General features: G+C 43.5%; 1 protein-coding gene across 1 annotated transcript; it reads right to left on the bottom strand.

Moving 5' to 3' along the window:
* Window positions 1-13,771: 13,771 nt before the first annotated feature.
* On the bottom strand, window positions 13,772-14,719 carry LOC143384215 (vomeronasal type-1 receptor 4-like). The gene has a single exon (XM_076839268.1). The coding sequence runs from the start codon at window positions 14,717-14,719 to the stop codon at window positions 13,772-13,774; it is 948 nt and encodes a 315-aa protein (XP_076695383.1).
* Between the last annotated feature and the right edge of the window lie 1,687 nt (window positions 14,720-16,406).

The following is a 16,406-nucleotide window of genomic DNA, read 5'->3' as shown; positions in this document are numbered from 1 at the left end:
GAAACATTGACTTTTCAAGGAGTGGAAGTGACTTGGTAAGTACTTGATTTTCAAGGTGTGAAACTAAACCCAGCTAGTATCTGGGTTACCTGTGGAATGAACAGGCCTTTCCAAACAAAGGAGTTTCATGTGATGAGAACAGAGATGAAATAAAGGGAGGCCCAGGGATGAGGAGAGGTGGAGCTGGCCCTGCACATCCTGGGGAATGCTCGCTCTGGAACCTGCCTGGAGGCTTGCTGAGAGGCCCAGGCCTCACCTTCCTCCAGTGGCTGCCTCAGCACTCCCTCACCTGTGAGCCCTGGCACTCAAGGGCATTTACTAAAAACACCCAGGGCCACTGTTAACAGTGAAGTGTTGAGGGAGGGACAGAGCACAGCTGTGTGATGGACAAGAGTGAGCACAGGGCACAGGGAAATGGACCACAGATGTGAGATGGTGAATCAGAGAGACTGGAGCAGGAGGTCCAAAGAGATTGGGCAGGAGAAGCTCCTGGGAAAAAGAAAAAGCATGTGACATCTTGCAACAGGTTAAGGCCTATGCCAGGCTACGACTTCACAGGACAGAGTTAGCCAGGATGTCATGGCAAGACGAGAACAGAAGGACAGGCTGTCCAGACAGACAGATGATGGGGTGGGGCTGGGAAGACTGAGCTGGTGCCAAAGGACAGGAAATGCTAACTCCTGCAGAACACTCCTCCTCCTCCTCACCTGTGGCCAATGCCACCTGCCTCCAGGGAACTGGTCCTTCCAGCAAAGAGTTGTTGGTGAACACCCCTTGGGCATCTCCCTTGTTGGCTAGTTTTGGGAAGACATGGGAAATAGGGAGAGGGGCCTCCTGGAGGGTTCTCTTCCTGCCCGTTTGTTCACCAGGGAGAAAGAAGGGGGCAGGAGAAGAAAGGAAACCTGAAATCTATAAAAGGAGATACAGAGAATGGAAATTTAAAACCCAAGATTGTGAGGCCTGGGAAAATGAAAAAGAAAGCCATACATTGACAGCTTTCATCTCTCCCAAAATAAATCCTTCCCAGAAGCTGGCCACAGGAAAAGAGAGAGTGTTCCAGCAAATCTAGAATCATAGCCTCTAGGATTATCTTCTCCAGGACAATTCATCTCCAGGTACTGGCCGCTGACCCCCAACCCAACAACTCAGATTCCTGATTGCCCACCTGACAGGCTCACTAAGTCACCCCTGACTATAACCCATGTAAGCCTGGTGCCTTTCTTTGTTTAGTGGCTCATTTCCACCTGGAAAGTGGGTCTAACAGATGACCCCATCCTTGCAAACCCTGTTCCTGGTGACTATGTTCCTGAATAAAAGTTCTGAGCTGATTCCTGAAGTTTGCATACATCTGGCTCTTTATTGCCCTTAGGAACAAGACCCCCCCCCTCAAGAATCAGCTCTGGACTCCCTCCTCTCTGGAGGAATCTCTCTCTCTCTCTCTCTCTCTCTCTTTCCACCACCCCCCTTGTTCTATGCTTTAAAAAATGTTTTGCTCTTGCCTTGGCAACAGTGTGGGAATGAGGACTTGATCCAGATTTTGAAGACTCGTTTCAACACACATAAAATCACTGGGTTCCCAGTGGATGGATGGCCAGGTGACAGGATCAATGGTGTGATTCCAACCCACAGTCACTGGCTAAGAGTCTGTGGTCAGGAAACCATGTGATGGAAACCTGCTGTGGGCAAAGGAGCAGGAGAGGAGGAGCCCATCTTGGTGGACAGTGACTGAGGCGGATTCAGAGTGTAAGCAAAGGAGATGGAGCCTGGGGAAGGGACAGACATGGGGAGGAGGAAGTATGTGCCCAGGAAGGGAGGGAGCCGAGGGAGGGGACCCTGGTTGTGAGTGCACTGAAGCACCCAGGAGCCAGGGGCAGGGCTGCAGGGGGGTGGATGGTGGTCAGGGGCAGCATGCACTTCACAGAGGAGCAGAGGTGCCTGGAGGTTGAGCACTGTCTCAGCCTAGACAGTACTTATGCTATTCTCTACTTCTATGACATCCACATTCTTGTCTTCACATTTTCCATATGTGAGAACATATGGGTATTCCTTTTTGTGATTTATTTCACTTATATGATATCCACTAGTTAAATCTAAAAGATGAAAAATGTATAATATGTGAAATGTATTCACCTTTATAGCTGAATAATAATATTCTATTGACTTTTTTAAACCATGAGGCAAAGAAAAAACCACTGACTCCAATTTAAATCAAATTAAAGCAAACTTGTAATTCCAACCGGCTGGGGCTGTGTCATCTCAAACCTGTGGGAATAGAAGACAGACCTGCAGCTCTCTAGGAGCACAGCTTTATAGCACAGAAATTTGCAAAAGGAGGTGGGGGTGCCTTGAGAACTTACAGATAACAGAATTTTGACAAGCCAAACACAAAGATAGGTAGTAGGTTAATGGTCTAAATGGTTTAGCACATAGGGAGTCAATTTAGATCCCAACATCAGAATTCATGAAGCACCACTAGAGTTTCAGAGAGGGTTGTTATCTGGCCAGGAAAGCCAGGCCTGGGTGAGTTCAAGGCAGTGGCAGGCATTCCAAGCTGTTAGGTGCACGGCAGGCTGAACTAAGTTGTCTGCAGGGCAGGCTAGATGAATGTTAGCTGCAGGATAACCCATGCACTCAAACTCCACTCTATCTGGTCCTTTCTCACCTGTTTGCTTCAAGTCTGAACACTCATCCCCACTCAAGGCACAGGAGGGGGGCTATAGTTCACAATACTTTAAACTAAGAATGGATTTTTAATGTTCTTAATGCAAATAAATGATGAATGTTTAAAATAAATAAATAGATAGATAGATAGATAGATAGATAGATAAATAAATGGAATAAGCCTCACTGGCAGAGCAGCAAGGGCTATACTCAAAGCATGAGGTGGACCACTGTTATGGTGTGGCGTTTGAGGGTGTTGGGCTCAGAGGATCCAGGGAATGGGACTACATAAGTAGATAGGGGAGGGGTAGAAAACACAGATGCTGGAATTTGCAGGAGGGACTCAGGTGAGTGTTAAGGTAGCTAGCGCAAATATCCACGAGAAACTTAGCTCTAAATTCAAACAAAGGTCTATTGACAGAATATCTGACAGGTTGCCCTTCTGTAAGGTGCAGCAACCTACTGGGGAAAAATTCTTTAAACTAGAGAGTCACGTAAAATGGAGGAGTTAAAAAATAACTCTGTGGTTGTTACTCCGCACCTTTGCTGTGGTCTTGATGGTCAGGAACTCTTTCCATGTGGGCCTAATGGGAAGGTCATGCCTGGGTGGGCAGACACTGATTTTCAAAATAAAGTTTCTTTGGCCTGAGAACCTAACAGTGAGGAGGGTCAGACTGTGGTCTCTGGAATAAGGGGGAAAGGGTAATTTTCTTGTTGTTTTTTCAAAAGGTCACAGAGTCAACTAATATAGAGTATAAATATTTGGTGAGAGTGAGGAATATTGGAGATTTTCTGGATGGAGGGATGGAGGATATGGCAGGATTCATTAAGGAAATTAACCTCCTTGGTCTCCTAGGCCCATTTCCACCCAGAGCCTGATTCTAGTGCACACGTGCTCACTCTGCAGACAATCTCTGCTTTAGCTCAGCACCAGTTGCTCTGACTACACCTGCAGTGGGCCAGACACAGATGAGGAGGGGCTGCCAATCACTCTGGGGTCTATACAGATACCAGAACTGTACAGATACCAGCCTAATTCCATTTTAATATTGGAAGCCACGTCATCACAAAGTCATGAAAAGTTAATTTCTGTTGTACTATAAATTACTGTAATTTCTAAACTTGTTTGGAATTCCTACCTGTGCCTTGAATTCACTCATTCCTGGCTTTCCCTGAGAAGAAAACAACCCTCTCTAAAACCTTACTGGCACTTCATAAATCCTGGCTCCCCCTGACCAGATATCAACCCTCTCTGAAACCTCAGTGGTGCCTCATAAATTCTGATGTTGGGATCTAAATTCATTCCCTACCTTGAAATGTTAAGCCATGTAGATCATTAACCTACTATCTGTTTTTGTATTATGCTTGTCAAAATCCTGTTAGCTGTAAGTTCTCCAGACATCCCCCTTTGCAACTTGTGGTGCTATAAAACCTTGTTCCTGGAAAGCTGGGGGGTTGGTCTGTAGCCACTGATCAGCTCTCTTTGTGTGCACAAACAAGCTTGCTTAAATTTGATTTAAAATTGGAGTTGGTGGTCTTTTCTTTGTGTTGGGGTTCAACAAGAACATGCTTTGAGTTTTCATTATGCTTCAGGCCAGAACCTGTTTGGAAGAGGCCTCCTGACTCAGCCTCTCGAGCCACTGGGAAACATTATTATTATAGTGTCACCTCATGGGAAATTTCCAATGACCAATGGCAGAATTCAGCAATTCTTCATCCAAAGTCAACTACTCCTCCTGCCACTCCTCTCAGGTCACACACAAACAACTGCATAAAACTCAAAGATGAAATCCTTCATGTATAATTCCCATGTATGGACAGATAATGGAGGAGGTAAATCCATGCTGTTTGTATGTGTTAAACTCTGATGCAGCAAAGAAAAGACCACCAACTCCAATTTTAAACAAATTAAGGCAAGTTTATATTTTGTGTACACAAAGGAAGCTGATGAGTGGCTGACTGTCCTAACATGGGCTAGAGACCAGCAGCCCTAGCTCCCCAAGGAAGAGATTTTATAGCTCAAAAAGTTGCAAAATAAGAGGGGGGTCTAGAGAACTTACAGCTAACAGGATTTTGACAAGCATAATTCAAAAGCAGATAGGAGGTTAATGATCTAAACTTCACAACATTTCAAGTTAGGGAGTAAATTCAGATCCCAACACCAGAATTCATGAGACGCTGCTGAGATGTCAGAGAGGGTTGTTATCTGGTCAGGGAAAGCCAGGTGTGGGTGAGTTCAAGGCCTGGGCAGGCATTCCAAGCAAGTTTAAAACATCAAAATAGGGCCAGGCCAAATAGAAGTCCTAATATTTTACAGAAAACAGAAATGAACTGTTTGTAACTTTGACAAGATGGCTCCAATCTTAAGAGGGAATTAGGCTGGGTTTATCTGTGTGCACCTATGAGCCTCCCCTAAAGACTTTGCATTGAGAAGAAAGAATTCCAGTTTTTGTTATCTTCAGATTTTTTCACAGCCTCTGGGAGGGTTTGAGGGGAATCTGGCAGACCCCAGGGTCAAACCAGAAAGACCCATAACTTCAGTACTCCATCGACCCCAGTCTTATTTCTACATTGATGCTGAAAAAATAGGAATGAGGCACTGACAATGCAATCTCACTCCAGTGTCTTGAGAAACATGGCAGAAATATATTATTATATGTAAAATATTATATATTTTACTTCTAACTTAGCTCTTGTTTCTTTGGTGTTATTCATTTTTAACATAGAGAATATTATTTCTTTTTTTTTTCCATTAATACAGGTAAACACTTATGATCTTTAATTGTTTATTCATTCAGGAGTCTACTAGGGAAGGGGCCAGAATCTTGCCTCCTGGTGCATGAAGCTCCAGGGCTTCCGGAGGCCAGAGCTTCCTCTTTCCCATGTGAGCAGAGACTTCCCTGGTCTCTGTGTTGCTTTTCAGGTCAGCTCTATCAGGGAGGCTGGCCCAGAAGTCTTGGTGTGGAAGGCCCATGATAAACAAGTATTGAGGTGACTCTCTTCCGTGAGGAGCCCCCTCTCCTGATGCTCTGCTCAAAGCCATGGACATACTCTGTTATGTCCCCCAGAAGCCGTCCACTACACAGAGGGATTCTGAATTCTGCACAAGCCTCAGCCCAACTTAGTGCCTGTCATTCTCAAACTCCTGTCTTCAAAAGATCGTGATATGCACATCCTCAGAGTCTCCATCTCAATGTGTTTTTTATTCCAACAAAATTCATTAAAAAGGGGGAAGAGGAACAAGTAAGGGAAGGTCATACTTGAGCTGGTTCTAGAGTTCCCTTGCCTGACTTATTCCATTGATTTTTATTGAAATATTGATATAAATGAATTCATCTCTTTGTGGTAGAGAAACAAAACAATCCCCACTTGGTAGAGAGAAAATGAAACGCATGCTGCATGTCACTTGGGTAGAGCTCCTCCCTGGGCCACTAAGTCTCTGCAGAAGGAAGGGAGATCTCTCCTCACCTGCAGCAGGTGGGTCTCAGGCAGCCTTCTGTGCGAAGGCAGGTTCACTCAAACATTCCATGCTGCACTGCAGAGGTATGTAGAGCCCCAAAGGATCCTGAAGGGTGGGAAAATGAGAAGTGGAAAGGTGGACTCACAGTCCTGTCATACTGCACTGTCTAATGTACCTACCATTTACCCTGCAGCAGATAATCTTCTCTGTTCTCCATCACAGCACAATCCATTCATTGTACTTACACCTGCAGTTTAGAATATCTACCTCACTCTTCTATATGTGACCCAAGTACCATCTGCCTTTCTTCACCCACAGAAATTTTGACACTGATACAAAAGCCCCAGTCTTGAAAACCTGAAGTTTTCCCAGGTAGTTAATTTCTTGGTATCCTCACTGTGTTAACACATAACCTCCCTTCAAAGTTTGTCTTTGCTCATATAAACACAGATAGAACTCAGTCCATGCCCATTAGTTCACAAAGTCCATGTATATAAGTAAAGTTTCAGGGTGCCCCACTTAAGACAAGAGCCACATAGAACCAGAAAGTCTACCTTAGGCAGTAGATGGGGTCAAGACATGTCCATTAACCCTAACATTTTTCTTGGAAATTTGAGTTTTTGCCAGAGCCAATCTGTTTTGTTTTTTTATGTTTTTGTTGTTGTTGTTGTTGTTGTTTGTTGAATACACTATTTGTAGTTGGCAAGAAATATGGAGGAAAATTGAAAACGTTATTAGTGGTAGAATTTCAGTTGACATATCTTAACATGTGAATATCAGTTCAGAGTCACAGGGCTCAGAATTCTCTTTAGACAAGAGCTCAGTAGAAAGCTAATAGCTGACTTTTAAAACAGTGTGTTAGGCTGGGGTTATAGTTGAGTGGTAGAGCACTTGCCTAGCAAGTACAAGGCCCTGGATTCCATCCCCAGTGACAGGGACACAAAAACAAACAGGGAAACTACATGTGTCTGGTTTCTCAGAAGTCAACATCCTTAGGGGCATCTCTGGGTTAATGATGTTTGCCAGACTCCAAAATGTGAAGCCATAAATCCAAGTTTTCTTCACCGTATGAAACATGAAACACCATAATTTGAGAGGAGTTAGCATCTGAGTCAGACCCCACCAGACTGAAGGTTGTGTCTGGTCAACAGAGCATCATCTATATGCTGAGAATACTGGACTTAGAAGGCAGAGATCCACATGCAAAATGCTGATTTGCCCCTCATGGTCAATGCAGGCAGCTTATGTCACTTTTTATGGAGAGAGTGGTGTTATTCTCTCCCTGAACCTCATTGAGAAGAGAATGAGATAATTTAAAGATTGAAATTAACTCCTTGGTTATTCCTGACAGACAATTTATTATTTGTTCCATGTCCATGATCCAATCACCTCAGATATTCATGTCATAGTTTTATGGTTCAAATATGAGTATTCTGACAAATCTTCTGTGTTATTGAGGGAGTGTGCACCGGTGAGATAATTGGATTATCAGAGCTCTAACTGAATAGGTCCCTCCACATTTGAGTGGACTAAATGTGGCAACTCTAGGCATTATGGACAAGGGCTGGGGAAATGACATCACTGGGGCTGGCCTTGAAGGTTCCCAAGTCACCCTGCCAATCAGCACCCGCCACATCGCCAAAGCAACCCTTCTTAAGCTGAGGCAGCTGCTCTCTTCCTCTCCTTTCCTTCCCCTTCAGGCAGCCCCCCAATAAAATCTCTTGGTTGAATTTCCATCTCAGTTGAGTCACTCGCCTTCCATCCCTCTCCTCAGATCCACAGCAATGGAGTTGGCCAAGCACAAACTTAATCTCTAAAACCATGAACCAACATAAAAATTTCCTCATCTTGGTAGTTTCCAGGTATTTTTGTCCCAGCAGTGAAAAGCTAACACAGAATTGGTACTGAGAAGTGGGGTCCATGCTGTGACTGGTAAAACCATGTCATTCACAAGACACTAGAACTGCTATATGTAAGGAGTTTGGAAAAGACTGGAGACACAGCATTGTCACAAGGCATCCATGGGCTGTGTGTGTGAACTATGATGCATAGCAGCCAAATGAGGGCATAAGCCTGTTCTGCAAACTCTGGCAGGGTGTAATCCTGTGATGCAGGTGTGCCTACCCCCTGCTCTGCCTAACATCCCACACAGCACCTGAGATGGGTGTGGCTTGACAAGATGTCAATCAGTCTGCTGACCACAAGACATCAGGAAGCCAACCTCCACCCTTGAATCCTTATCCCTGCCTCTGATGTCCCTGCTATAAAATAAAGGAAACATGGGTTCACAATGTCTTTCCAGTGTGAAAGCTGACCCTTAAGGTCACAGAGCCATCCCAACCTGGGTTTAAAAACTAAAAATCAAAGGCCAAATGTTTTCTTTGATATGAGGATGCTGACTCATTATGGCGATGGAGGTGGGGGAGCATGCAAGGAATGGAGAATCTATAGATAGGAAAAGGAGAGGGAGGGGAAGGAGGGGGCAAGGGAGTAGGAATGGTGGTGGAAGGAGTTAGACATCAGTACCCTAAGTACACTTATGAAGACACGAATGGTGTGAAAATGCTTTGTGTACAGCCATTGACTTGAAAAATTGTGCTCTATAGGTGTGATATGAAATGAATTGCATTCTGCCATCATGTATAACAAATTAGAATGAATAAATAATTTAATAAAAATAAACTCATTTAAAACAACAACAAAAAAACTGTTCTCTGTGTTGTGTGATTTTTTTTTTTTTTGCCACTTTCTTAGCTTAATGTTGCAGCCAGCTCTTTCAAACCCAGTTAATCTCATCTGTGCAGATCGTGGTGGAGACAGAACGGAGGTGAAAAATGGTTATAAATGGAGCTGCATGGGAGCTTTTGGTGCAAACTCAGAATATCAGCATGCTGCTAAGAGTGCAACTTAAGGACTGTGTGCATTAAACCTCAAAGGGGAATAAAGAGTGGAAATTTGGCTTGAAGGCATGTGTGTTATATTTTGCTCACATCCTGAGACTTTGTGTGGAGCCAAATTTTATGATGATGTACTATTGAAATTGGTGGGGAGCATTTCCAGGCACCACAACATTCAGGCATTGGCAAGGGTGTGGCAGACTGGGAGAAGCAGGAGCAGAAAGTAGAGTGGAAGGATTTTTAAAACTTGCAGTTTTGTCAGAAAAGCACATGTAAAATTGACACCAGTGAAAATGTGGCTATTGAAGAGATTATTGCCAATAAAGAGAAATTAAGTACTTTGCAAAAAGATAATGGGGAAATTTCTTGAGGGCCTCTCAGGGATTAGTGGGACCCATCCACCATAGGCTCAGGGGTGTGCAAAATAAAATTATTAAGAAGAGACCATAGGGGGCTGGGGATGGGGCCCAAGTGGTAGTGCACTCGCCTGGCATGCGTGTGGCCCGGGTTCGTTCCTCAGCACCACATACAAACAAAGATGTTGTGTCCACCAAAAACTAAAAAAATAAATAAATATTAAAATTCTCTTTCTCTCTTTAAAGAGGATTTTTAGGAAGTCATTTTCACAGGATTCTATTCACCATGTTCACTTGTACACATATTTCGAGGCTGTAGCAGCCACAGTCCAATTGGGCCTATCTAATGCTTGACCTGTTGGAAAAGTTTGGTGTCATCCAAGAGAGAAGGCATGGTAGGAATGCAAGATGATGGAATTGAGAGATCATGGAGGCACTTACTGAGATTTAAAAGGAAGATATGGGAGGACAGGAAAAGTGTAGCAGGGCTGGAATCCACTGAGGTAGCCCCAGATAGGGCAATGCATTAAGCTGTAAAACTAAGCTGAAGTTAGAATGAAGATCCCTGATTAGGGGCTGGGGTTGTGGCTCAGTGGTACAGCACAACTAAAGAAAATATTTTTAAAAAATAGGTCCCTGGATTTAGATACGCCAGTAATGTGAAATGTCTGCTGAGATAAGCTGCTAGCTATGGACAGAGCAGTCTAAGAGAGACCACATCATCTACAAATGGCAAGTCCCCAAGAACAGAGCTACACCAACCCTTTGAAGATAACATTTCACTTCCATGTGCCTCAGATACAGAGGAATTGCTTGCCAGCTGTGTTTTACTCTCATCCCTTTTTTTTATTCCCTGATTTCTCCCTTTAGAATGGAAAAGTTTACTATATGCCATTATATAGTCAATGAATAGGACTTCCTTTTGATTTTCACAGAGGCTCATTGCCAAGAGCTGGTCTTGAGTCTGAGATGAGACTTTAGACTTGGATTTTTGATGGTGCTGAAACTGTTGGTTATGGAAACTCTTGGAGGTGAGTTAAATGCACTTTGTATTGTGACATGGACATAAGCTGATGAGGGCCAGAGGTGGAATGCTTTTGACTGGATATGAGGCATCTCCCAAGATCTTCTGCGTTAAAGCAGAGGTACTTTAGGGTGAAATGATGAGATTACAAAACCTCTGACCTAATCAGTTCATCCTAATTTGAAACCATTGAGTAGTAACTATTGGTAGTTGGGGCATAGTTGGAGGAAGGAGGTGACTGCGGAATGACTTTGGGCTTCATATTTTGTCCCTGGCACCTTTATCATTCTCTGCTTCTTGACTTCCATTAGGCAAGCTCTTTCCTCACCATGCTCCAATATCATGACCTTCTGCCTCATCTCTGGATCACAGAAAAGGAACTGGCCAGCCATGGAGTGGACCTCTCACACAGTGAGACCCAAATATATACTTTCTCCTGTAGGTTGTTCCTGTCAGGTTTTGAGGTTACATATACACAATTAAGGATTATAAGGATATAGGTCTAAGTCTACACACACTAATTTAGACTGTCAGAAATGCAGATATGTGTATGCAGGAATCCACACTCGAATACACGTATACACTCACATGCTTATGTTCATACAGTCTCTCACAACAGAAAGTCACTAGCATGTTCAATCATTTATGCAGAAACTTGGCACATACACCCTCACCACTCATATTCATAACACCCCCAATGATATACACATTCACATTCTTATAATTTACATAGTCATCAGGTATGTGTGTGGATGACCTGTCCATATATAGAAGAGTTACATAACTACAACTCTGGGTGATAGAGCCCCTGCCATGCTTTAATCCTTCTACCCATAAAAAAGTCCTCTTGGAATAAAGTAACACATAACTCTGTCAACTTTCCCTCCCTGTGATGAAGTCCCTGAGATAATCAACTCGGAAAGGGAAAATGGTCATTTTGGCTCATAGTTCTGGAGGCTCCATTCCATGTCCCATTGGTGTCATTACTTTGGCACTGTGGAAAGGTGGCACATGATAGTGAGAGTTTATGGCAAAGCAAAACCATTCACCTCAGCAGGCAGGAAGCAGACAAGAAGAGGAAGTACCAAAATCCCACAGTCTTCCTCATGGGCAGCAGCCAGGGACTGAAGACCTCCCACTGGGTCCCCCATCTTAAAGAGTCCATCCCCGAAACTCAGGCCTTTAATACACTAATCTGTGGGGACATTCAACATCCAAATTCAGAGACAGCCTTAAAAACTGGTATGGGTGTGAGCACCTAACTGGTATGAGTGTGAGCACCTAACACCAAGAAATCTGGTGAGAAGGCCGCAGTGATTGCAGGAGAGACAGTGCTTGGGTGGAGGACAGTGGGATCCAGAAGGGTAAAGGGACAGTGTGTTGATGGGTAAGAGGGTGAGGCAGACAGTCTGGGGCATGGCAGCATAGAGAGCAGGAGAGGATCTGAAAGGGAAAGAGATGGTGTTACATGAAGCTGAGGGGTCAATGTGCATTACAGGGATTGAGGACATGGGGCAAAGTGCAGGGAGGGGACTTAAGGGCTTGGAGCACTGCAGATGCTAAGGAGGGGAGGGCAGGATTTTGTGAGAGTGAAGGAGGAAGTGGGGATGGGGAGATTTGGGGCAAAAGGGTGAAAGTTGGTGGTTTGTAGAAGTCACAGAAGAAGTTCCCTGAGGGGTTTAGGAAACGAGGTGTTGCAGGGGTGAGTAGCATGTTTGGGGCAGGAAGATCGTGGAAGTAGGCAGTGGTCCAAGGAGGTTAAAACTGTGGGAGGGGGAGATTGAGACAGAGGGAGAGAGGAAACCTGGGCAAGGGGCAACAGGGCAGAGGACAGGGAAGACTCTAGGGGCACAGTGGGCAGGAGTCACCAAGGAAACCAAGAAGGGACTAGGATCCCAGAGGTGGTGAATAACAGGTGCTCCACTACTCACCTGTGTCCCTGTCCTGGGTAAATAATGGTTAAAGAAAACAACAACAAAGTCATAGAATCAAGGTAAATATATCAAGCTGTATAGTTTGAAATTAAGAGATTTTTCTTATGAAATATGTACGTGGATTTTAGAAAACTGATTGGAAGCATTTGGTGGAAAGGAGGAGAAATCAACCTGTGTATACGTGCAAGCTGGAGACCCAACTATTCCCACACTTACCCCAACACAAAGCCCTGCTGTGTCTCCAACATGAGGCAGAACTTTCATGGCAAAACTATCCATGAGGCCCCAAACTGAAGCCCCTCCTGGGCATCAAGGGAGGGATGATTCATTGCTGGAGCCCCCCACAGTGGAATCCTGTCACTAACTGTGAAAATGAAGAGAAGGCAACAGGCATATGGAACTTTAAAAGTCAAACACTAAAGAAGTCGTGCTGTGTGGATCCATTTATACAGAATGCAAAGGGCAGAAAGTGACCATGTAGTTAGCTGTCACATAGTGGTGAACAAGGGACAGTGACAGGAGAGGAATGAGGAGGCACCAGTGAGGGGGACCTTGCTTCTTATTGACACTGGAGCTGCCTGCAGAGCTGTGGACAGTTAGTGAAACTTACTGAGCAGACCAATCACGACCTGTGCATAAAATTATTTTAAAGACACAGGAGCAATTAAAAGTAGATTGAAAGAAGGTAAACAGGTTAATATACAACAGTCTTATATTGTTAAGGAAGAGGCCAAACATTCTAAATATCTTTACTGGGTGACTATCCACATGTGGACTACCATTTCTAGGGTGATCTAAGATATACTCAATACACATCATGAAATAAAAAGGGAGAAGTATGGAATTATGAGGATAAATTGCAGACAAGGAATCAATACAGATATTTAAACATAGAAAAAGTGTCATGAAGAACACAAGGTTTGTTAATAAATCCTTCCCAGGTGCGTTCATGATTGTATCAACTTGAAGACTAACTGTGATTTTAGTCAAATTTAGATGAGTAAATATCTGGACATTTTTTTTTCCAAGAGAAAAGACGGAGATAAGAAGGCCCCCAGGCACAGCAGTAGCACATCTGACTCCAGAAATAGCTAAGACCTAAGAATTGAATTAGGTAAAAAATATATATATCCATTGCATTTTAACCACTTAATCAACTAAAATGGCAAGACAAACATCCAATAAATAAACATTATATTAAAGCACATTGTCATTAGTAAATGAGAATTATTTTAAAATCTTGAATTTTCAAAACTTACATAAAATGTTATAATATTGTTTTATGCATAATAAACATTATCTGAATGATGGGCAGACATACTCAGGTAGATGCAGAGACACATATTATAACACACTATGCAAACGTGTGTGCATGTGTTGTACTCTTACAGTCTCACTGCCTTATCACTAACAGTCTGTGGAGATGAGATTGTACAAAACTAAATGATGTATATTTTTCTCACATGACTGGCATTCTTCCTATTCTGCACCAAGGCAGAGTGGATCCTGGATGCAGTAGAGTCTCTGCTCATGAGCAGAAAGGGGCTGACCGCTGGGAAACACCCAGAGATGATTGCAGCTGTGCTCACCACAAACCAGTTGGGATTATAAATAACAGATAAACTAACTTGGAATATACAGGAAAGTGTGTAAAAAGAGACAAAGGTGCTCACCAGGAGGAGGATGGTTTTGGTGGCTCTGGACTCAGGGGAGGACCTGAGGGAGCTGGACCTATGAAGGTGCTGCATTCTCTGCTTGTGCCTGTGCAGGATGAGCACCATGGAGCTGCTGGCCCAGAGCATGAGCCCCACACACAGGGCATCAGGGAAGGTTAGCAATGCTGCATGCAGTGAGTCTGTGGTTGAGTCCTGACGAACACTATAACAGTATCCAAAATCTTTTAGGATTGTAATGTTTTTATTGCTTCTTCTCCCAATCATGTGCATTGGAAAAACCACATTTATGAGGAGGCACATGATCCAGCTCAGGTATGTGGAGGAGCCAATGTACTTGGGAATATTTAGTTTAAGGTCTGAACAGCTGGAGTTCTCAGGACTAATCTTAATGGCCTGGAAGACACTCAGGAGGCAGGTGCTGCCAATGGACACCCCCCTGCCCACCCTGTGAAGATAGAAAAGCAGCTTGCATCCAACATCACTGAGGAAAATTTTCACTCCAAAAGCTGCCATTGTCTGGGGAACTCCTTTACACAGGAGGGTTAACAAGTTGGCCACAATCAAGTGCTGAAGAATCAAGTCTGTGTGTCTTGCCTTGAACCCAGTGAAGTAAAGGACCAGGTAATGGAGGAGAAGAGAGGAATTGCCCAGAGCTCCAACCACAGTCTGTGACAAGAAGATGATACCTACAGCCACATCACTGGCTGCCATCCTGCCAGTTCCCTGCTGTCCCATCCAGCGGGTCCTGCAGGGGAACAGGAGGCCTGGACTGCACATGTCCTGTCAAACAGAACCCAGCATTGCCCACTCCCCAGAGTTCCCACTGTGAAAGCTTTCTTAATGTTTTATTTTAACTACCAGGTTGTAATGAGCCTGGTATGAATAGTTGAGACATGAAGAGTGTATAAATCCCAGCTGTAAAGGCAGCACATGGTGATTCTAGAATCTTCACAACATGAGGCAGGTGCTGAGATGACTTTGCTGATGACAAGGAGAACTTGGGCACAGAAATTCATAACTGATCCAGTATAATAAGGAGCCTTGAAACTGGCTTGGGCTATGTGAACCACCAAGCTTCCCTAAAGCTAGTGACCAGGGTTCTTCTACCAATCAGCTCATTTTACTTCTGCTTTTTTGCATTGCTAATGTCTTCTGATGAGTGCTACTTTATAACTTCTTATTAGGAAAATGTTTCCACTTGCTTATAAAGGTTTATTCTACATGTAATATCAATTATAAATGAACATTTAGATAGTTTAATAACTGCAGATACATCGAAGGAACTTTAGTACTGCAGACACTTGTCCCCTGGTGGGTCACAAGCAATGAGGCAGGACAGGCTCCCCATCAGGATAACTACCCCATGACTCACTTGGTGGTGTGTTTGGAGCCCAACTACAATGACAATTATCATAGTAATTGTGCCACATTCCCAAGCCAAGTCTTTATATTGGGACATAAAACATTGATATGTGATAACAGAATTTAGAGTAGAAACAAAATATTCACTGGTTTTTAAAGAGATAAATGTATACGACTTAATTAATATCCAAGTTAAAAAAAAACTATTTCAAGGAAGAGAGATGGGTGATGTCATCACAATAGGAGGCTCCCATGCTAACTGGCTTATGTGGCATGAAAACATGTTCATTTTAACATTGAAATGTCAGAATTTCTGAGGTCCTTTGCATAATTTAACAAAGTTTACCATTTGGAGAAATTTAGGTTCACAGAAACTTGAACAGGTAGGAAAGAGATTTCCTATACTCCTAGCTCTGCATTCTGATCCAATATAGATTCCTAGACCAGATGCTGAGTTCCCTCCAATCAGAATATTATGGACATGCATACAGATTCACATCTGACAGGTGGTGTTGAAACCTGTATAATCATGTCCACTTTTCCATACATGTTGTTTCCACATCAGAGAGAAATGGCCTCATTCTCCTTGAACTCTGAGGCTTTCAGGATTGGTAAAAATTACTGTTCTCATTGGCTGCACCATGCTCAGAGTCAGAGAATATGTTCTTCTCAAGCATCACTATCAGCTCTCTCTCTGCACAGAACTAGAGGATTCCTGTGAGCTCCTCCTACTCCACACAACAGGCAGAGAGAGACTATAGGTCCAGCACTAGAAATCACAGAGATTTAGGGTGGAATTCCCTATAATAGAAACTGAGTAGCTGAGTGAATTTCAAACAACATCCTTGTACATCATGAAAAATCACATTTCTTTTTCACTCGGATTCAACCATAGCAGTCACTGTCAAGGAGGATCACATAAAGTTAATTAGGATCCATCATGGTTTGGCATTGAGGCTGGGACCCCATTCCTCTTTACAACCTGGAGCCCATTCTTCATCAGTTCTTTTACTCCCTTTGTGGTTCTGGCTTCTGT

The sequence above is a fragment of the Callospermophilus lateralis genome, chromosome 18 (genome assembly GCF_048772815.1).
Source record: "Callospermophilus lateralis isolate mCalLat2 chromosome 18, mCalLat2.hap1, whole genome shotgun sequence".
Classification (NCBI taxonomy): Eukaryota; Metazoa; Chordata; class Mammalia; order Rodentia; family Sciuridae; genus Callospermophilus; species Callospermophilus lateralis.
The sequence above is the reverse complement of the archived record's forward strand: the minus strand, read 5'-3'. Positions and strand labels throughout refer to the sequence as shown.